Here is a 23,085-nt window from a genome sequence, read left to right as displayed (position 1 = left end):
CCAAATCGCTTTTCATATATGGCACCAATAGTGTATGAGAGTACCTGTTTCCCTCACACCATTTCAAATTATCAAACTTTATGATCTTTGCTAATCTGATAGGTGAAAATAATATCTTAGTGTAGTTTTTTTTTTTTTTTTTTGTTTTTTTAAGTGACAAAGTTATTTTCAAGTCAATTATCTGATTATGTAAAGGAGAAAGTCTCAGTTTAATGTTCCCTTGCTGTAAACACTTCGGTAACACTTGCTGATCTCTATTCTTTTAAAATAACCTTTTTATCTGGAGATCATTGAAAATTCACATGAAGTTTTAAGAAATAATAAAAGAAATCCCATGTACCTTTTACCCAAATTCCTCCAGTGAAAAACTATATTACAACCAGGATGCTGACATTGATAAAGTTAAGAGACAACATTTTCATCATGAGAGGATCCATCATGTTGCCTTGTTATATGATTCACTCCCACCCCACTGCCTCCTTAATCCCTGGCAATAACTAATCTGTTCTTCACTATCAAAACTGTCATTTCAAGAATGTTACATAAATGAAATTATAGAGTATGCAACCCTGCCAAGTGTTTGCAGATTTTTCAGTTAATGATTTCCAATTTGATCCCATTATATGATTTCAATGCTTTTAAATTTGAAGTTTGTTTTATGGTTCAACATATGATCTACTTTGGGAACTTAAAAAGAATATGTATTCTGTTGTTGTCAGGCAGAGTGCTGTATAAATGCAATTAATCCCTCCTGATGATGGTGTTGAGTTCTTCCACATACTTGCTGATTTTCTGTCTGGTTCTTCTTTTAGTTGTTGAGAGAGTGGTGAAGTTTCCATCTATAATTGTGGATTTGTTCATTTCTTCTTTCAGTTTTGTCAGTTTTGCTTCACATATTTTGCAGTTCTGCTGTTCACTGCACATACAGGACTGTTATGTCTTCTTGGTAGAGTGACCCTTTTATCATTACACTGGAGCTGTGGTCAGCAAACTGCAGCTCATGAGCCACATGCGGCTCTTTGGCCCCTTGAATATGGCTCTTCCACAAAATACCACGTGGGGCCGCGCACGTATAGTGCGATTGAAACTTCGTGGCCCATGCGCAGAACTCGGTATTTTGTGGAAGAGCCACACTCAAGGGGCCAAAGAGCTGCATGTGGCTCACGAGCCGCGGTTTGCCGAGCCGCAGTTTGCCGACCACTGCACTAGAGGCCCGATGCACAAAATTCGTGCAAGGGGCTTGGCCCTTGCAGCCGTGGCAGCTGCCTCAGCCCTCACAGCCCTGGCTTCATCTGGAAGGTCGGTTGGCTGTCCTGTCTAATTAGCATATTATGCTTTTATTATTATAGATAATGTTCTCCCTGTCTATGGTAAGTTTCTGAAGCCCATTATTAATTGTAGCCACTCTGATTTTTCTTTGATTAATATTTGCATGATATAACTTTCCATCCTTTTACTTTCTAGCAGCCTATATTTTTATATATTAAGTGAGTTTCTTCTTCCTTTTTTCTTCTTTGAAATATAAACACAGACTTTATTACAAAACAGTTTTTCACACAACTGCAAGTTAAGATATTAGAATGGTATTCTGGTAACAAAATTTGTGAGAAATACTTGACCAAGTAAAAGCATGCAAGACTTCTCTGTAGTCAACGTTCTCAGACCTCTACAGAGGACAACTGCATTTCCTCTAAGTAAAGCCAGGCAGTGAAAATGAGCACTGTGCATCACCCCATTGTGGGGCTCAATGCCTCCATCCCCGGGACTGCAGAAAGGGCAGGTTATGAGGACTGGAAGGGCCCTGCCTTCAGCCTTTGGGGGAGGAGGAGGAGGAACAAGCGAAGGAGGAGAGAAGGAAAAGAGGAGAGAAGGAGGAGGAGGGGGAGGAGGAATGAATTGAGAGGCAGCTGAGTGCTCACCTGTGCTGCCTCCACTAATCTGTGCTCATCACTCTGGGGAGTTGCAGATGAAGAGGGATGTTGGTGAGGAACAGTAAGAAAAATTCGGTTTACTTTCCCAGCTTGTATTTATATTTTGTGCTTTAAAAAGCCTGGAGATTTAAGCTTCTGCTCAAATTCCAGAGTACAGTAATATATCTAATGAAGGAAGGCTTAGGGCAGGAATTCCCATCATATTTCTGAGAGGGACAAAGGTTAGGTAAGGATTATACCTTAGTTTTATTTTAGGAAATACTCCTTTTCCTAGTGCATATGTGGATTTTTTAATCCAGTCTGCCAATTTTTAAGTGGTATATTTAGACATATTTAGCATACTTATATAATGACTGATATGTTAGGGCTTAAGCCTGTAATTTAATTTTTTGTCTTCTGTTTTATTGTTTCTCTTTTATTTTTCCTGCCTCCTATGGGTTAAAATTATCTAGAATTTCATTTTTATTTCTTTTGTTTTTAAATCCTCACCCCAGGATATACTTAGAGGGAGGGAGGGGGGGGGAGAAGGGGAGAGAGGGAGAGAGGGAGAGAGGGAGAGAGAGAGAGAGAGAGAGAGAGAGAGAGAGAGAGAGAGAGAGAGAGAGAGAAACATTGATGTGAGAGAGAAACATCAATGGGTTGCCTCCCGTACATGCCTCTACCCAGGATTGAACCTACAGCATTTTGGTGCATGGGATGACACTCCAAACAACTGAGACACTTGGTCAGGGCTTATCTATCATTTTTGAGTGTATTTTTAAAGTGTATTTCTTGGTATGTTTTTTAGTGGTTGCTCTTGGTATTATATGTACACTAGAGGCCTGGTTCTTGACATTTGTGCATGGGGGGGGGGGGGGGGGGGCTGTGCACTCTCGCAGTCCGGGCCATCCCCTGAGGGGTCCTTAGTGCTGCCGCGGAGGCGGGAGAGGTTCCCGCCACTGCCGTTGCGCTTGCCAGCCATGAGCCCGGCTTCTGGCTGGGCGGTGTTCCCCGTGGGAGCGCACTGACCACCAGGGGGCAGCTCCTGCATTGACCATCTGCCCCCTGGTGGTCAGTGTACATCATAGCGACTGGTCGTTCTGCCGTTCGGTCGATTTGCATATTAAGGTTTTATTATCTAGGATAGCTTATTATAGTTATGTACATACTAGTGCCCCAGTGCACGGATTTGTGCACATTGAAAGACTTTCTATTTTTTTCATTTGTTTCAACTGTGTTCCCAATTGCTTGTTGAAGCATTTCCATTATGTCACTTTAAAATCTTTGTCATTTTTCCCTGGCCGGTGTGCTCAGTGGTTAGAGGGTTGACCCATGCACCGAAGGGTTGCTGGTTCGATTCCTGATCAAGAACATGTACACCTTAGTGACGGGTTCACTTGCTGCCCGATTGGAGCATGTATGGGAGGCAACCAGTCGATATCTGTCTGTCTCTCTCTCTCCCTCCCTCCGTCCCTCCCTTACTTCCACTCTCTGAAAAGCAATGGGAGAAATATCCTTTGTGAGGATTAACTAAACCAACCAACCAAAATCTTTGTCCTCTTGGTTTTGGCATCTATTGTCTTTTCATTCAGTTTGAGACTTTCCTGGTTCTTTGTACAATTTCTGATTGAAGCCTGAATATTTTCAGATGTCAGTACTTCGTTCCTTTTCATGGCTGAATAATATTTTCATATGGATATACCATATTTTGTTTAGGGTTCAGATTGCTCCAAATCCTAGCCTACAGTTATTATTACTGCTATAACTATTTGATTCTAGTCATCCTAGTAGTGGTATCTCTGTGGTTTTGATTTGCATTTCTCTGATAATGATAACAGGCATTTTTTTCATGTGCTTACTGGTTGTTTATCTTCTTAGGAAAAATGTCCTTTGGCCATTTTTTAAACTGGGTTGTCTTCTAATTATTAATTTATGTCGCCGAAACCGGTTTGGCTCAGTGGATAGAGCGTCAGCCTGCGGACTCAAGGGTCCCAGGTTCGATTCCGGTCAAGGGCATGTACCTGGGTTGCGGGCACATCCCCAGTAGGAGATGTGCAGGAGGCAGCTGATCGATGTTTCTCTCTCATCGATGTTTCTAACTCTCTATCCCTCTACCTTCCTCTCTGTAAAAAATCAATAAAATACATTTAAAATATATATATATAATTTATGTAAGTTCTTTGCAAATTTTAGAAGTGATTTGCTATTATATTTGCCAATTCTGTGGGTTGTCTTTTCACTTTGTTGATAATGCTCTTTGAAGCACAAAAGTTTAAATTTTAATGAAGTCCAATTTATTGTTTTCCCTTTGCTGTTCATGTTTTTAGTGTCATATCTAAAAATTCCCATTATTTATAAATTATACTTCAATACAGCTGAAAAAAAAAAAAAAAAGAATCCCTTGCCAAATCCAAGGTCATGAAGATTGACCCATTTTTGTCTTCAAAGAGTTTTCTTTTTTAAATACATTTTTTTTTTATTTCAGAGAAAAAGGGAGAGGGAGAGAGAGATAGAAACAGCAATGATGAGAGAGAATAACTGATCGAATGCCTCCTGCAAGCCCCCTACTGGGGATTGAGCCCAGAATCCGGACATTTGCTCAACTGGGAATCAAACTGACCTCCTGGTTCATAGGTTGAAACTCAACCACTGAGCTACACTGGCGGGGCTTAAGAGTTTTTTTTTCTCTTTTTTATTGTTAGATTTTTCAAACATACAGCAAGGTTGAAAGAACACTCCTACATCTACCACTTAGATTCAACAACTGAAACCAGTCTTCTAAGAGTTTTAGCTCTTACATTCAGGTCTTTGATCCATTTGAGTTAAATTTTATATACAGTGTGAGAGGTAAGAATCCAACTTCATTCTTTTGCATGTGGCTTTCCAGGTGTTCCAGCATTATTCATTAAAAAGAGTATTCTTTCTCCACTAGATGGTCTTGGCACTCTTGTTGAAAATCAGTTGACCATAGATATATGGGTTTATTTCTGGAACCTCAATTGTGTTTAATTGATAGATATGTCTATCTTTGATGCAAGTACCACACTGTTTGATTAGCATTGCTGTGTACTAATTTGTTCCTTTTTCTTTTACTAATACTTATTACCAATACTTTTCTGCTTTGTATTTTTTAAACTGTAAATCTATTTACAATGTTTCTTTATACTTTCCACATACATAATCTCAGTTGGACTTCACATCACATCTGTTGGGTAAAAAAAGTATATTACCTTTGACAAATAAGCAAACAAACCCAGAGAGCTCAAATAACTTAGGGTGAAATAGCAGGTTAGATCAGCCATAAAATATAAACTGAATGATAAAGGCTTATGTATTGGACACTGTGTAAGAACTGGAATTTAAAAAGAAAACAAAATGGGGTAAAAGTGTCTGCCTTCTAGTAGCTTACAGTCTAATGCAGTGGCCTTCAACAATTTTGCTTATGTATTCTCTACAAGAATTTTAAGAAACTATATATTAAATTGACAACTACAATGAAAATTTTCATCATGTTTAATGATGCAAGAGATAATTTCTAGTATACTGTATGTTACATATACATGCTTTAAACATATTTTCATCAAAATCTTAGAGCTATAGATTTTGCTGAATACTTATAAAATGTCTGCTACTAACTTAATGACATATCAATCAGCCACATCAAATTCACTTTCTTGTCAGAACATGTCTGACACTTCATTTTTCAATTAAAGTAAACATATTAATATAAGTTTCTGTGGTAAATATCTCACTACTGTTTTACAATTCTAAGATAGATTTGACATAGGAAACTTGATGTGAGTTGGTAGCCAGAATGACCTAAAGTGCACTAGCTTTCCATATTTCTTGCTTTGCTTTTAGAAACACACTCTCTTGGGAACATGATCTCTTGAATGAACTGTCTTTTTTTGGTTCTAAACCTTCTGGGGCAATGCAGGACTCGGTGGGTGAGTGGTAAGCCTTTCTTTTACCAAAACAAAGAATAGAAAAGGAGAGGAAAGAGACTGCAAAAGGGTTCTCAGGCATTAACTTTAGTAAAGTTGAGAATCTATCTGAAAACTAATCTCCTTAAAACTAAACATGCTGATGTGCCCCCTAGAGAGCCTTGGTATAGTTCCAAGGATATTTATATCTTGGTTTGAAGACTAATAGTCTAGTATTCGTAGCTGTGAAGAAAATCCAGATCTCTAAACCTATGCGTTTCATACTCTCTGACAATATACTGTCTCATAAAGTAGTCAACAATTTCTGTTCAAAGTCTCAACTGCTGCTGTCTTTGCAGATGAGATATAGGATAGAAACAATAATAAACCCACGGTATAGTTATTGAGTCTCCTAATATAATGCTTCTAAAATAAGCTAGAAAAAACCCCACTACTGCTTCCAAATAGAAATAAAATATTTGGTATACTAGTAATTTAACAACAGTACCTCCCAACCAAGACCAGCTACAAAATCTTCATATGCTTGACTTCCTCCTGTATTTGTGAGAATGGAATGTTTATCTTCTTGTCCTTCAGCAACATAAAATACTGCGATCTTGTGTGTCTCTCGGCTATAAAATAAAAGATTAATTTATCGGTTATTATCCAATAATGTTCTGTGTACAAAGTATGTGGCAATAAAAAGATGAAAACACTTTAAATATTATAATCTGTAGAGGGAGATGAGTAATTGTAAGTAAAAAAATTATAAAAATTACAAAATTGCCATTGGAACAGAAGAAAGGTATGATTACTTCAGGCTGGAGAAACTTGAAGAAGAAGGTAATATTGAGTTGAGTGAAAGTAAGATTTGACGAAGAAGAGGAATTATATCAGGAAAGACACATAGGTGTGAGGGGATGAAGCATCTTAAGAGTTGCCTGTTGTACAACGTGGCTGAATCCCAGAGTTAAAGGAATTGTGGTTTAGAAATAATATAGGAGAATAGAGATGAGTGAGAAATGATTCATTTCTTCAAAAGTACTTATCATACAGAAGAAATGTGTACACAAATATTATAAAACTCTCATCCATGGCAGTCTGGAAGACTGTGCAAGCCCAAGGTAATACCTTCTTTGGAGCAAACAGAGAGCGAACCTCCAAGCTACTAATCTCTGGGTGAACATGGGGCAAAAAAGCACTCGGAACATAATAGCTGCCTCCAAGCTACATCCACAGTAAACAATAAAAATCTAACTGGTTAAAGGAAATAAAGCACAAACTTTTATTAATAAGTAGATTAGGTCAACCCATGGAGAACCCTTGGTAGCAAGACTAAAAGAAAAAAAATTCAAAAAAAATGAGCATGGAGATCAGAGGCACACACCCCGGGCCTGGGGAACAGAGTTTGCAACATTAGCTCAGCCAACTCACTAGAAAAAAAAACAAATAATCAAGCAAACCACCACCACCACCACCACCACCACACTTTTATTTTTTTAAAATACATATTTTTTATTGATTTCAGAGAGGAAGGGAGGAGGAGCGATAGAAACATCAATGATGAGAGAGAATCATTGATCGGCTGCCTCCTGCACACCCCCTACTGGTATATACTAGTAGGTATGTGCCCTTGACAGGAATAAAACCCAGGACCCTTCAGTTCACAGGCCGACGCTCTATCCACTGAGCAAAACCAGCCAGGGTCCCCACAAACACACTTTTGATTCAAAGACACAGATAAAGTTGATAGCAAAAGAAATGGAAAAAGATACCATGCAAAGAGTAACCAAGAGAGCTGAAGTGGCTATATTAGTATCAGACTTGAAAACAAAAAATTTTATTAGATTTAACATTTCATACTGTTAAAAGGTTAATCTAACAGGAAGATATGAAAATTAAAAATATATATGCACCTACCAATAGAGCTTCAAAGTACATGAAATGAAAGAAGACAGAATTGAAGGCAGAAATAGACATTTCTACAGTGTAGGAGACATCAATACCCCACTTTTTTTTTTTTTTTTTTTTTTTTTACAGAGAGGAAGGGAGAGGGATAGAGAGTTAGAAATATCGATGAGAGAGAAACATCGATCAGCTGCCTCCTGCACACTCTCTACTGGGGATGTGCCCGCAACCAAGGTACATGCCCTTGACCGGAATCGAACCTGGGACCCTTGAGTCCGCAGGCTGACACTCTATCCACTGAGCCAAACCGGTTAGGGCAAGACCGCACTTTTAATAACGGGCAAAAAAAAAACCCTAAGAAAATATCAACAAGGAATGAGAAGATTTGAGTAACAGTATAAACCAACTAGGCCTAACAGACAACTACAGAACTATCCAACAGTAACAGAAAACACATTCTTCTCAAGCATACATGGAACATCTTTCAAGATAGACTACATGGTAAACCATAAAACAAGCCTCAATAAATTTGAAAGTCCTGAAATTATGCATAGTGGATTTTCTAATCACAATGGAATAAAATTAGATATCAGTAAAAGAAGAAAATTTGGGAAATTCACATGTATGTGGAAATAAAACAAAGTACTCCTAAATAACTGATGGGTCAAAAAATATATCTCAAGGGGAATTAGAAAATATTAGAGATGAATGAAAATGAAAGCATAACATACCAAAACTGATGGCATGCAGGTAAAGCAGAGCCCATTGGTAAACTTATGGATGTAAATGCCTATATTAAAAAGAGGAAATATCTCACATCAATAACTAGATTTTCCACCTTAAAAAACTAGAAAAAGAAAACCAACTAAACTCAAAGCAAACAGAAAGAAAAAATAATAAAGGCTAGCATGGAAATAAATGAAATAGAATAGAAAAATAATAGAGAAAAATCAAGGAAACCAAAACTTGGTTGACCTGATAAAAAAAATTGACAATCTATCCGTAGATAAGCAAGAAAAAAAGAGAAACTCAAATTACTAATAACCAGGGGGAAAAAGAAGAGACCTCACTACATAGCTTACAGAAATAAATACCTTATGAATTATAAGGGAAGTAGTGACCTGGTGCATGGATTCGTACACATTGAAAGGAAATTAATTAGAAGATGGCTGGTGGGGCGGGATTGGGCGAGAAGGGCCGGACACGCCCTGGAGCCAACCTTCCTCGGTCCCCCCCACCCCCTTCCGCACCTGCGGAGTGAGCAGGGTCCCTCCCACAGGTGGGGTCCTTTGGGCTGGCCTGTGGGGACCGGCCAAAACTGGCTCTCTGACATCCCCCAAGGGGTCCCGGGGGATGCAAGAGGGCACTCTGCAAAGTTCCTGTCGTACAGGGTGTGGAACACAAATGCAAGTGTGCAGTAAACCAGATTCGGGGCCGACAATGCCCCAGCAACAACATAACCCACAGCCGAAGGTAGAACTGTGTGGCCCCATGAGGAATCGGGCTCCCTCCCCTCTGGTTTCGAGGTGCGTCACCTGAGAACTGCCGCTGCCAAGTCACTGCAGCTCGGCAGCTCCTGCGTTGAGTGTCCTGGTGCTCAGTGCACATCATAGCGACCAGTTGGACGGTGGGAGGGACACTTAGCATATTAGCCTTTCATATATATAGATACTACCAACAACTGTATGCCAACAAATTAGATAAATCAGATTAAATGGACAAATTCCTAGATAGACAGACATTACTAAAACCAACAGAGAAGAAATAGAATGCCTGAACAGATCAATAACAAATAAAGAGATTGAATTAGTAACTTGATTGAAAAGGAAGAGGTAAATTACCTCTACTTGCAGATGAGATGATTTTGTACACAGAAAATCCTAAGGAATACATCAAAAAGCTATTAGAGCTTTCAATAAATGAGTTCAGCAAGTGTTCAGGATACAATATGTATATAGAAAAACCAATTGTATTTCTATACACTAGACACCTAGGATTTTATTTTTCTCTCTCCCTTCCTCTCTCTAAAACTTATTTTAAATTTTTTTTTAAAAAGTTAAGCTCCTGCTACATATTTCTAGTCATAAAACCATCACCAAACTCTTAAATACTTTTAATAAACATTAAAGTAAACGAGCTATACACACACTTAAGAAAAACAGATAAAAAGAAGATAATTATTTTTCAACCTGCTTATTCCAGTTCAGAGTTACGGGTGGCTGGAGTTTACCCAAGTAGCTCAAAGTGCAAGACAGGAACCAACCCTGGACAAAATGCCATTCCATCACAGGGAGCACTCAGACACTCACCCACACTCACTCATACTGGGACAATTTAGATATGCCAATTAATCTACTGTGCATATCTTTGGAATATGGGAGGAAAATGGAGTACCTAGAAAAAAACCACTCAGACGTGGGGAGAATGTGAAAACTCCATAAAGAATAGATTTTCCCTCCTCATCAATGATATAATGAACATAGTTAGCTCTAGCTGGTTTTACTCAGTGGATAGAAGGGTCCTGGGTTCGATTCTGGTCAAGGGCACATACCCGGATTGTGGGCTCGATCCCCAGTAGGAGGCATGCAGAAGGCAGCCAATCAATGATTCTCTCTCATCATTGATGTTTCTAACTCTCTCTCCCTCTTCTTTCCTCTCTAAAATCAATAAAACATATGTTTAAAAAAAAGAAACATAGTTAAAATATTATTCGAGGACCTGCTGTACTCTGAAAACTATAGAACACTGTCAAAGGAAATTAAAGGTCTTAAAAGAAATCCCACATTCATGACTGGAAAATTCCCCAAATTGATCCACAATCCGAATGCAACCCCTATCAAAATCCCAGGTGTCTTTTTTTGTAGAAATTGGCAAGCTGATCCTAAAATTCACAGAAAATGCAAAAGATTCAGAATAGCTAAAACAATCTTTAAAAAGAAAACAAAGAGGAGGACTCATAATTCCTAATGTTAAAAGTTGATACAGCCCTAACTGGTGTGGCTCAGTGGATAGAGCGTCGGCCTGCGGACTCAAGGGTCCCAGGTTCGATTCCGGTCAAGGGCATGTACCTTGGTTGCGGGCACATCCCAAATAGGGGGTGTGCAGGAGGCAGCTGATCGATGTTTCTCTCTCATCGATGTTTCTAACTCTCTGTCCCACTCCCTTCCTCTCTGTAAAAAATCAATAAAATATACTTAAAAGAAGTTGATACAAAGCTACTGCAATCAATGCATTGTGGTACTGCCATAAGAATAGATATGTAGATATATATAGAACAGAATCTTGGGTCCAGAAATAAACCCTTATATATGTCATCAATTGCTTTTTGACAATGTTATGAAGACAATTCAATTGGGAAAAGAATAGTATTTTCAACAAATGGTGCTGGGGCAACTGGATAGCTACATGCAAAAGAATGGAGTTGGATTCTTACCTCACACCATATATAAAAATTAAATCGAAATGGACTACAGAGCTAAATATAAGGTCTAAAATTATAAAAGTCTTTTAAAAAGTTTATAAAACTATAAAATGTCCACAAAAACTGTACATGAATATTCACAACACTATTTATACAGACAAAAAGTAAAACCAATCCAAATGTCCACCAATTTATGAACAAATAAACAATATTTAGTACAGTGATACAATTCAGCAATAAAAAAATGAAATGCAGAGACATGACGCAATATGGATGAACTCTGAAAACACTGTGCTATGCCTGTCAAAAAGATCACATACTCTTCGATTCCTTTCATAAAAGTTGTCCAGAATAGATAAATATGTAGATATAGAAAATAGATTACTGTTGGCTAGAGCTGGGAGTTAGGGGTGGTGTTCGAGTATAATGGGGAGTGACTAGTAATGGGTATGGCGCTTCTTTTTGAAGGCACTAAACTATTCTACAGTAAGAGTGTTGTAATACTTGCATAACCCTGTGAATATACTGAACACATCTATAATAATAAAAGCGTAATATGTTAATTAGACCAGACAGCCAAACGACCTTTGGGATGTCATTCAGGATGAAGCCATGGCAGCGGGGGCCGAGGCAGAGGTGGTTAGGGGTGATCAGGCAGGCAGGCAGGCGAGGGCTGGGGGCGATCAGACAGGCAGCCGAGCACTTAGGAGTGATTAGGCAGGCAGGCAAGTGGTTAGGGGCAATAAGGCAGGCAGAGGGGTTAAGGATGATCAGGCAGGCAGGCAGGCCAGCAGTTAGGAGCCAGTGGTCCCAGATTGTGAGAGGAATGTCCGACTGCCAGTTTAGATCCCTGTGGGATCGGGCCTAAACTGGCAGTCAGACATCCCCCGAGGGGTCCTGGATTGCGAGAGGGTGCAGGCTGGGCTGAGGGGACCCCCCCTCCCCACCCGCTGTGCACGTGCACCAGGCCTTTAGTATATACTATAAATGAGTAAATTGTATGGTATGTGAATTATATTTCAATAAAGCTGTTAAGAATTTAACTTGGATGCATGATCTATGTGTAAATGCTGATCCTGGCAGAAAGGGAACTTTCAGTGTTCTTCTTTTTCAAGGTAAAGGGCTATCAATCAGAATTCATAAATTTATTAAATTGGGAAGAGCTAGACTGAAAAGCTCACCTAATACTATATAAATCTAAAAGTTGAGATAAATGTATGTGCCATAAAGAAAAAAATGTCTTTAAAATGCAAAAGTAGAAGAAAAATCACCTTTATATTATCCATGTCCTTCTTACAATTTAGCTGCCCTTTTATACCAAATCTTAATCTTTTACCATTCCTTATTTTTCTACTTACTAACTACTGCTGCTAAAATGTTTGGTATATTACCATTAGTGTGTATTATGAAAGTGAATAATGAGAAAAAGGTATTAGAGAAAAATGAAATTAGTTAATTTGCAACCATAAATACTCTATAAAAATATGTGTAGTACTGGCAAATATTATGAGCATACTACGAAAAATTCAACATGCAATCTGCTAAGTTACAAGCACTTCCGAATTCCTGTATATTACAAGAGAAATACTAATAGAAATTATTTTGAGATTTGAAATGTAAAAATATGGTGGTTAAATTATGAAGAACAGGAATTGGTTCATTTACTGAAAGAAAATAAAGGATCTACAAATGATCTAGGTCAGTGGTTGGCAAACTGTGGCTTGTGAGCCACATGCGGTTCTTTGGCCCCTTGAGTGTGGCTCTTCCACAAAATACCGACTTCTGTGCATGGGCCACGAAGTTTCAATCGCACTGTACATGCATGCCCGCACGTGGTATTTTGTGGAAGAGCCACACTCAAGGGGCCAAAGAGCCGCATGTGGCTCGTGAGCCACAGTTTGCCGACCACTGATCTAGGTAGATACGAGTATAAAGAAAGAAAACTGTTATTTTCTTTAATTCTTTTTTTAAAAAGCAAACAAAAAGGCCCTGGCTGGGTAGCTTAGTTGGTTAGAATGTCATCCTGATATGCCAAGGTTGCAGGTTCATCTCTGGTCAGGGCACATACAGGAAGCAACCAATGTATGCATAAACAAGTGGAACAACAAACTGATTTCTCTCTGAAATCAATAATAAATGAATAGATAAAGCAAACAAAAAATGTCATGGGTTCATTTAAATAGAATATCCAAAAAAAATTATGCTGTCTCAAGGAAGATGTCCTTTTCAAGGTAAACATGAGAACGAAACTACTTTAGCAGAATCCAAGTAGTAGAAAAGCATAAATCCAGAATCCAATTTTGTACAAATTGGCAAGCTGATCCTAAAACTCACAGAAAATGCAAAAGATTCAGAAGAGCTGACAAGAACAAACAAACAAACAAACAAACAAATAAACCCAAACAAACCGTGAATAGGCAACATTGGCTGCTAAGGCCTGAGCTCTAAATCAGCAATTTTCATCTGGTGTGCCTTGAGAATTTTTAAAACATGCAATACCTGACTATTTATTTAGTTAGGACACTGACCTCATTTCCCTTAGATTGTCACAAAAAAACCCCCTAAAAAACAACAAAAAAAACCCCCCGACAATGGCCAACACATCAGTAGCCATTTGTGTGAATGAATCAATATTATACCTATGTTTTTGTCAAATAGGCAAAACACTTTTTTTCTGGTGTACTGCAGAATTTTGGTTGATTAGTTTTATGTGTGCCATGAGATGAAATAGGTTGAAAATTGCTGTTCTAGATTAAAGAGTTTGGTTAGGCTGGGAAGTCACTAAGGAATAAAATAAAAATCTTACTTTACCAAGATTATTCTGGTACTTAGGACTGTCTAGATGGGGAAGAGCCCGGAGATGAGAGACTACAGACTACTTAGACAGTTGTTTTAAGTCTCTTAGAAAGAAGTAATAAGAACATGAACAAAGGGGTTGGTTCAGGAAAAGGGGACAGATATGAGAGGTAATAAGAAAGAACTGTCATAATGATTATGAAAATCTAAGGGTAAGGGCAAGAGAATGGTGAAGTTTGGGTGACTGAAATGGTACTTCTAAATATAAGTAGGAAAATTAGCAAAAGGATCTGATTTGGGAAAGAAATGATGACCTGGAAATGTGATAAGTAGATAGATAAAAATTTATAGTAAGCAGCTACAAAATCATGACTGAGAACTGAGAGATAGGTATACATGGGCAGAAAAGAATGGGGGTGAGAAGATATGAGAGATATCCCAATGAAAGGGATAACTATGTTAGGAGGTAGGGGGTAGAAGATGAGCCAGTGAAGACAAACAGAAAATAGAGAATTAGGAGTTGAACAAGATAATTTTAGTTATACAGAAGCCAGGAACGAACAATATCTAACGGAGTGGGTCCAGAGACATGGAAGCATGGAACAGTGTGTGGAATCTCAGAGGGAAGGTGGGGGTTGGGTGGGTGGGAAGTAATCAACCAAAGACCTTGTATGCATATATGCATAACCCATGGACACAGACAATAGGGTGCTTAAGGCCTGGGGCGGGAAGGGGGGGGTATGAGGGAATTCTATGCTCTTTGCAAACAATTATTTTGTAAACCTAAAACTGCTGTGACTTTTAAAAATGCTTATTAAGTTAATTAAATTAATCAGATAAATTAAAGAGGCTGATGTGGACTGAGAAAACTTTAGACTTAATGGTAGGAATACTAAAATTCAGAAGGATAATTTTAATAGAACAGCAGAGGTCTGAGAACACATGGTGTGCAAGACAGCAAAAGTGATGTAATTCCTACCCTCAAGGACCTGACCATTAGTACCAATGATAAGTTATTATGGGGAACAGTTAGGATATGACAACTCACAGACTACTTAGAGAGCTATTACAACTATTTTTGGAAAGAAGCAATTAGAATATGAAAGAAATCCTATATAATAAAGAGGTAATATGCAAATTGTCCATCACTCTAACACACAAGATGGCCACCCCCATGTGGACACAAAATGGCCACCACAAGATGGATGGCAGGGGAGGGCAGTTAGAGGCAATCGGGCCGGCAGGGGTGCAGTTAGGCGTCGATCGGGCCTAAATGGGCAGTCGGACATCCCTCGAGGGGTCTAAGATTGGAGAGGGTGCAGGCTGGGCTGAGGGACATCCCCCCATGCACGAATTTTGTGCACTGGGCCTCTAGTAATAATAATAATAATCTACACTAATAAAAGACAAACATGCAAAATTGACTGTACCTTCACTATACCTTAAGCCACACCCACCAGCCAATCAGAGCAACTGTATGCAAATTAACCCAACCAAGATGGCATCCTGCAGCCATGGAGCTGGAGCAAGCAGGAGGCTTGGTTGCCCCAGTGATGGAGGAAGCCAAGCTTCCCACCTGCCACGGCTGGCTCTGAACTCCACTCAAGGCAACAAAGTTTCAATTACAGAAGATAAATAAACCCCAGATACCTGCTTTCAGCTTACCCGTGGCCATGGAGCTGGAGCAAGCAGGAAGCTTGGGTTGCCCCTGGCAATGGAGGAAGCCAAGCTTCCCACCTGCCCTGGCCGGCTCTGAGCTCCACTCAAGGCTACAAAGTTTCAATTATAGAAGGTAAATAAATCCCAGAATAAAAAAAGAAAAGAAAAAAAGGAGAGGCTGGGAGCTTCCATTGCCGGGGGGCTTGGCCAGCCTGAAAACGGCCTTCAGCCCCTCTCCCAGGCAGGCCAGGCACCCCAATAGGGACCCCCCACCCTAAAAGGGGTGTGGCCAGCCTGAAAACAGCCATCAGCCCCTCACCCAGGCTGGCCAAACCTCCATGGGGTGAGGGTCCCCACTCGGGGGGGGGGGGGGTTTACCAGCCTGCAAACACCCATTAGCCACTCACACAGGCTCGCCAGGCACCCCAGTGGGGACCCCCACCCTGAAGGGGGTGTGACCAGATGCAAACAGCCATCAGCCCCTCACCCAGGCTGGCCAGGCACCCCAGCAGGACCCCCACCCTGATCTGGGCCACCCTTCAGGGCAAACCAGCTGGCCCCCACCCATGCACCAGGCCTCTATCCTATATAATAAAAGGGTAATATGCAAATTGACCCTAACAGTAGAACGACTGGGAATGACTGGTCACTATGACACACACTGACCACCAGGGGTAAGATGCTCAATGCAGGAGCCTCCCGCCTCCTCAGTAGCACTAAGGATGTCCGACTGCAGCTTAGGTCTGCTCCCTGCTGGTAAGTGGACATCCCCCGAGGGCTACTGTGCTGCCAGAGGGATGTCTGACTGCTAGCTTGGGCCCGATCCCCCCAGGGAGTGGGCCTAAGCCAGCAGGTGGACATCCTCTGAGGGGTCCCAGACTGCAAGAGGGCATAGGCCAGGCTGAGGGACCCCTCCGAGTGCACAAATTTTTGTGCACCAGGCCTCTAGTTTCTATATATAAAAAGCCAATGGCTGTAACCCTGTAATGACCAGAACAACTGGTTGCTATGATGCCCACTACGGCCAGCGAACCTGCCCAATCAGGTGTGGGGCCAGCCGGCCAACTTCCCGTGGCCCCTCCCCCTCGGGGTGGCCTCACCCAGATCGGCCTCTCCCACCCCAATCAAGGGCGGGGCAGCCAGCCAACCCCCCTGGTGGCCCTTCCCCCTGACCAGTCCCGCCCCTGATCAGCCCACCCCAGCCCGATTGGCCTGCAGCCTCCCCCTCCCGAGCTGGCCCCACCCCTGATCACCCCTCCCACCCCAAAAGGGGGCAAGGCCAGCTGGCCAACCTCCTGCAGCCTCTCCTCCTGCCTGGCCCCACCCCAGATTGGCCCACCCAAACCAATCAGGGGCAGGGCCAGCCACCAACCGCCTGCGGCCCCTCTCCCCGGCTGGCCCCATCCCCGATGGGCCCCCACCACTCTGATCAGCCCGCAGAAGTGGGGCTGGCTGGCCAACCTCCCACGGCTCCTTCCTCCAAACAGCCCCTCCCAACCCATTCAGGGGCGGCCCACCACCCATAGTCCCTTGTCATGGCTGGCCCTGCCCCCAATCGGCCACCCACCCCAATCGGGGGCAGGGCCTGCTGGCCAATCGTCCTTGGCCCCTCCCCCCAGCCGGCCCAGCCCTAATCAGCCCTGATCAGGGTTGGCTGGCCAGCCAACCTCCTGCCGTCTCCTCCTCCCAACAGGCCCAGCCCTGATCCACCCCGACTGGGGCCGGGCCACCTGGACCCCACCCATGCACAAATTTGTGCACTGGGCCTCTAGCAATAATAATATAGAGTGATAAATGTTATGACATGGAAGTGTTACAGGGGTCTGTGCGAGCACATGAATAAAGAGCCATATACATGATGGGGAAGGAAGGTAAAAAAAGTAGTAGTAGTTTAGGGAAAGAATTTTCAGAAAAATGATGTTTAGCTGAGACTAAAAGGATGGATAGGAACTATTCAGAAACATTTTATACCCTAAGATTATTTCATTGTTAAGTAAGACACAAACAAAATTAAAACTAAGAACATTCAAAGAAAAACCCCCAAGAATTAATAGAACAGAAATTAATGAGTTATAAAACAGAATATGAGAAACTTCCTTTGAAAAAATTAAGTAGATTTTTTTTTTTTGTATCAAGAAAAATAAACACCCAGCCACACCAGTGTGGCTCAGTGTTTGAGGGTTGACCCATGAACCAGGATGTCACAGTTCGATTCCCGATCAGGGCACATCCCCAGGGCTCGATCCCCAGGAGGGGGCATGCAGGAAGCAGCTGATTGATGATTCTCATGATTGATGTTTCAATTTCTCTCCCTCTCCCTTCCTCTTTTTGAAATCAATAAAAACATATAAAAATAAAAGCCCACTGTAGTGGTAGTGCTTAATTCTCCTAAAACCCTAGTTTACAAAAAAAGAATGTTTAAAAAATAACCATAAAAAATAATTTGTTATTGGTACACAATATAAAAAACATGTAAATTATAGCATTAATAATCTATAATGAAAGGGGAAAAGTAAAAAGTTTCTGTATGTTTCAAAATTAATTTATCAGCTTAAAAATAGGAACTTATATCTGTCCTATGGTAACCACACAGGAAAAACCTGCAGTAGATAAAAGATTATGATAAAGGAGTCAAAGCATACTGCTACAAAAAGTCATCAGATAACAAGTAAAGACAGCAAGAGGAGAAACAAGGAACAACGGAGCTATAAAACAGTCAGAAAACAATGAACAAAACGACAGTAGAAAGTCCTTACCTATTAATAATTACTTCAATTGTAAATGGAATAAATCAAAAGACAGAATGGCTGAATTGATTTAAAAAAAGAGAGAGAGATACAAATGATAGGTTGTCTACAAGAGACTAACTTTAGCTTTAAGGACACACAGAAAATAAGAATAAAGGAATGGAAAAAGGTATTTCAAACAAATGATAAACAGAAAAAAAGCAAGGGTAGCTATACATGTATCAAAATAGACTTTGAGTTAAAAATGATCAAAAGAGCCTGGCAGGTGTGGCTCAGTGGTTGAGCATAGACCCATGAACCAGGAAGTCACAGTTTGATTCCAGGTCAGGGCACATGCCCAGGTTTCAGGTTCGATCCTCAGTAATGGGGCGTGCAGGAGGGCAGCCGATCAATGATTCTCTCTCATCATTGATGTTTCTATCCCTCTCTCCTCTCCCTTCCTCTCTCTGAAATCAATAAAAACATATTTGAAAAAACAAAAAAGGGAATTCTAAAAGCCATTCAGAATTTTTAAAATATGGTCAAAAGGGATAAAAATGTAATTATATAATGACAAAGTGGTCAATCCATCAAGATGATATAACAATTGTAAATATTTATGTGCCCAATATCAAAGTACCTGTTATGCAAATACTCACAGAAAAAGGAAATTAATAGCAATCCAATAATAGCTGGGAACTCTAATACCACCCCCCACTGTCAATAATGGAAAGATCATCTCAATAAGACAACAGTGGATTTGAACAACACTCCAGAGTAAATGGACCTAACGGACATATTCAAAATATCTGTCCAAAAGGAGCAGAATGCACATTCTTCTCAAGTGTACACGGAACATTTTCTAGATCATGAGTTAGGCTAGATCACAAAACAAGTCTCAATAAATTAAAAAAGATAGAAATTATATCAAGTATCTTTTAGAACCACAATAAAATTAAACTAGAAACCAACAACAGGAGGAAATCTGGAAAATACACAATACTATGGAATTTAAATGACACACTCCTGAACAACTACTAAATAAAAAAAAACAAAAAACAAAAGGGAAATTTAAAATATATTTAAGACAAACAAAAATGGAAGTACAACACACTAAAGTCTATAGAATGCAGCAAAAGCAGTTCCAAGAGGGAAGTTTATAGTCTAAACACACATAAAGAAAAACAAACCCACCTAATTTTACAACTACAGGAGCTAGAAAAATAAATAAATAAATGAAGCCCAAAGTTAGCAGAAGAAGGAAATAATGAGAGTAGAAATAAATTAAACAGAGAATAGGGAACTAGGAAAGATAAAACCAAGAGTTGGTTCTTTGAGAAGATAAAATTAACAAGCCTTTAACTAGACCAGTGGTCGGCAAACCACGGGTCCCGAGCCACATGCGGCACTTTGGTCTCTTGAGTGTGGCTCTTCCACAAAATACCACGTGCGGGCGCACACGTACAGTGCGATTGAAACTTCGTGACCCATGCGCAGAAGTAGGTTTTCCGCCTGGGCGAGTCTATTTTGAAGAAGTGGCATTAAGAAGTGGGGGGTGTCGGTCCATCTGGCGACAGGAGATGCGGCAGGAGATGCAGAGCAGGCGGGCCGGGGAATATGCAGCACGGGGGAGGTACATTGTCTTGAGGTACATTCGCTGAGGTCGATCCCTTCCAACTCTCCCATCCACACTCATCTCAGATAGATGGGAGAGTTGGAAAGGGTCGACCTCAGCGAACGTACCTCAATCATATTTACCTCAAGCAAAGGCCAGCTTAGGAGTACCCTAATTAAGTTAATAACAATGTACCTACCTATATAGTTTAAGTTTAAAAAATCTGGCTCTCAAAAGAAATTTCAATCGTTGTACTGTTGATATTTGGCTCTGTTGACTAATGAGTTTGCCGACCACTGAACTAGACTAACCAAGAAAAAAGAGGCCCCACATAAATGATATTATAAATGAAAAATATAGTTGAAACAACAGAACTAAAAAGGACCGTAATAGATTACTCTGACCAACCACATACCAACAAATTGGACAACCTAGAAAAAATGGATACAAACTACCAAGACTTAATTACAGAGAAATAAAAAGAAGCTGAACAGACCAGTAACTACTAAGCAGATTGAATCAGTAATTAAAAACTTCCCAACAAGAAAAAATTCAGGACCAGATGGTTTCATTGGTGAATTCTATCAAATATTTTAAAAAATTAACACCAATTCTTCCCCAATTCTTTCAAAAAAAACTGAAGAGGAAAGAACACTCTCAAGCTCATTTTAAAAGGCCTGCATTATCTTGATAAAAAGACAGATAAGAACACTACAAGAAAACTACAGGCCAATGTCATTAATGACTGTAGATGCAAAAATACTCAACAAAATATTAGCAACAGAACTGAATAGCACATGAAAGAATCATATAACATTATAAAGTGGGCTTCATCTCTTGTATGCAAGGATGGTTCAACATCTGCAAATCAATAAATGCGATACATCACATTAACAGAATAAAAGATAAAAATCACACATTTATCGCAACAGATTCAGAAAAAGCATTTGACAAAATTCAAAATCCATTTATGATAAAACTCACACAAATTGGGTAAACAAGGAATGTACCTCAACATAATAAAGGCCATATATGACAAACCCACAGCTAATACAATACTCACTGGGCTTTTAGTTTAGGATCAGGAATTAGATCAGGGTGCTTACTCTCATTATCACTATTCAAAATAGCAATCAAGCAAGAAGAAGAAATAAAAGACATCTAAATCAGAAAGGAAAAAATAAAATGTCTGTTTGCAGAGGACATAATTTTATATAGAGAAATCCAAAAAATTTCATAAAAAAAACTGTTAAAACTAATAAACAAATTCAGTAAAGTTTTAGGACACAAAGTTGACATGCAAAAGTCACTAATAATAAGTTATCTGAAAGAGAAATAAAGAAAACAAGCCCGTTTATAACAGCATCAAAAAATACTTAACAATAAATTTAACCAAGGCAGTAAACAATCTTTACAATGAAAACTATAAAACAACAATGAAAGATAATCAAGAAACAAATAAATAGAAAGATTACCTATGCTAATGGATTGGAAGAATTAATATTGTGAAAATGTTCATACTACCCAAAGTAATCTATAGATTCAGTACAATCCTATCAAGATTCCAATGGTATTTTTTACAAAGTAGAAAAAAAATTTTTAAAATTTGTATGAAACCACAATAGTCTATATAGGCAAAGCAATCCCGAGAAAGAAAAACCTAGCTGGAGGTATCACACTTCTTGATTTCAAGCTACCATATACTACAAAGCTACAGTAAGTGAAACAGTATAGCACTGGCATAAAAACATATACAGGTATATCACAAACATTAACTTGAAATGGATTAACGAATTCAGGGTAATACCTGAAACCATAAAATTCCTAGGAGAAAAACAGTATAAGCTCCTTTATATTAAACTTGGCAATGATTTTATGGATATGATATCCAAAGCACAAGCAACAAAACAAAACAAAAATGAACACAAAAAGTGGGACTACAAAATAAAAAGCTTCTACACAGCACGCAAAAGAAATGATAAACAAAATGAAAAGTAAACATATGGAACAGAATAAAATATTTATAAACTACGTATCTAATAAGGGGTTAGTATGCAAAATACATAAGAAATTTATATGCCTCAAATGCAATAAAACAAATCACCCAATTAAAAATGGATAAAGGGCCGAAACCGGTTTGGCTCAGTGGATAGAGCGTTGGCCTGCGGACTGAAAGGTCCCAGGTTCGATTCCGGTCAAGGGCATGTACCTGGGTTGCGGGCACATCCCCAGTAGGAGATGTGCAGGAGGCAGCTGATCGATGTTTCTCTCTCATTGATGTTTCTGACTCTCTATCTCTCTCCTTTCCTCTCTGTAAAAAATCAATAAAATATATTAAAAAAAAAAATGGATAAAGGACCTAAATAGACATTTTCCCAAAGAAGATATTCACATAACCAACTAGTACAGGAAAAGGTGCTCAACAATCTTAATCATCAGGGAAATGCAAATCAAAATGACAAGGAGATATCACTCATACCTATTAGAACGACTAGTATCAAAAAGACAAGAGATAAAAAGTGCTGGCAAGGATGTAGAGAAATGGGAATATTTAGATACTGTTGGTGAGAATGCATTTTGGTGTAGCCACTATGAAACAGTATGGAGGTTCCTCAAGAAATTAAAAATATAACTATAATATGATCCAGCAATCCCACTTCTGGCTACATAGCCAAAGGAAACAAAATCCCTGTATCAAAGATATATCTATACCTCATGTGCACTGTAGCATCTATATATATGAAAGGCTAAGTGACTGACCGTCTAGCCCAGTAGTCGGCAAACTCCTTAGTCAACAGAGCCAAATATCAACAGTACAACGATTGAAATTTCTTTTGAGAGCCGAATTTTTTAAACTTAAACTATATAGGTAGGTACATTGTTATTGATTAGGGTACTCCTAAGCTGGCCTTTGCTAAAATAATAATAAAGCCACCAACACAAAAAAATTACAATTCTTAAATTGATGACAAAAATACCTGTAGGATTTGCAGCTGGTTGGAAAAATACAGGTAACTTTATGCTTCGAGTAGGTATTTTTGTCACCGGCGCGCGATTTTGCAGACGCAACTAGCACTAACCACTGCACAATGATACTGCTGACTGACTAGCTCACTCAACTCCTGCA

At 39.7% G+C, this 23,085-nt stretch overlaps 1 protein-coding gene across 12 annotated transcripts in view; it reads right to left on the bottom strand.

The window, feature by feature from the left end:
- RALGAPA1 (Ral GTPase activating protein catalytic subunit alpha 1) overlaps positions 1-23,085 on the bottom strand; it is a 277,152-nt gene that overhangs the window by 60,449 nt on the left and 193,618 nt on the right. For all 12 annotated transcript variants that reach the window (XM_036353129.1, XM_036353109.1, XM_036353124.1 and 9 more), the window contains one exon: positions 6,342-6,465. In XM_036353129.1, coding sequence (XP_036209022.1) covers positions 6,359-6,465 — 107 coding nt within the window. In that variant the 3' untranslated portion in view covers positions 6,342-6,358. Of the gene's footprint in view, positions 1-6,341; positions 6,466-23,085 lie in introns of those variants that run through there.

This window comes from Myotis myotis, unplaced genomic scaffold, assembly GCF_014108235.1.
Source record: "Myotis myotis isolate mMyoMyo1 unplaced genomic scaffold, mMyoMyo1.p scaffold_m19_p_1, whole genome shotgun sequence".
Lineage (NCBI taxonomy): Eukaryota > Metazoa > Chordata > Mammalia > Chiroptera > Vespertilionidae > Myotis > Myotis myotis.
This window is presented reverse-complemented; position numbering and strand designations above follow the sequence as displayed.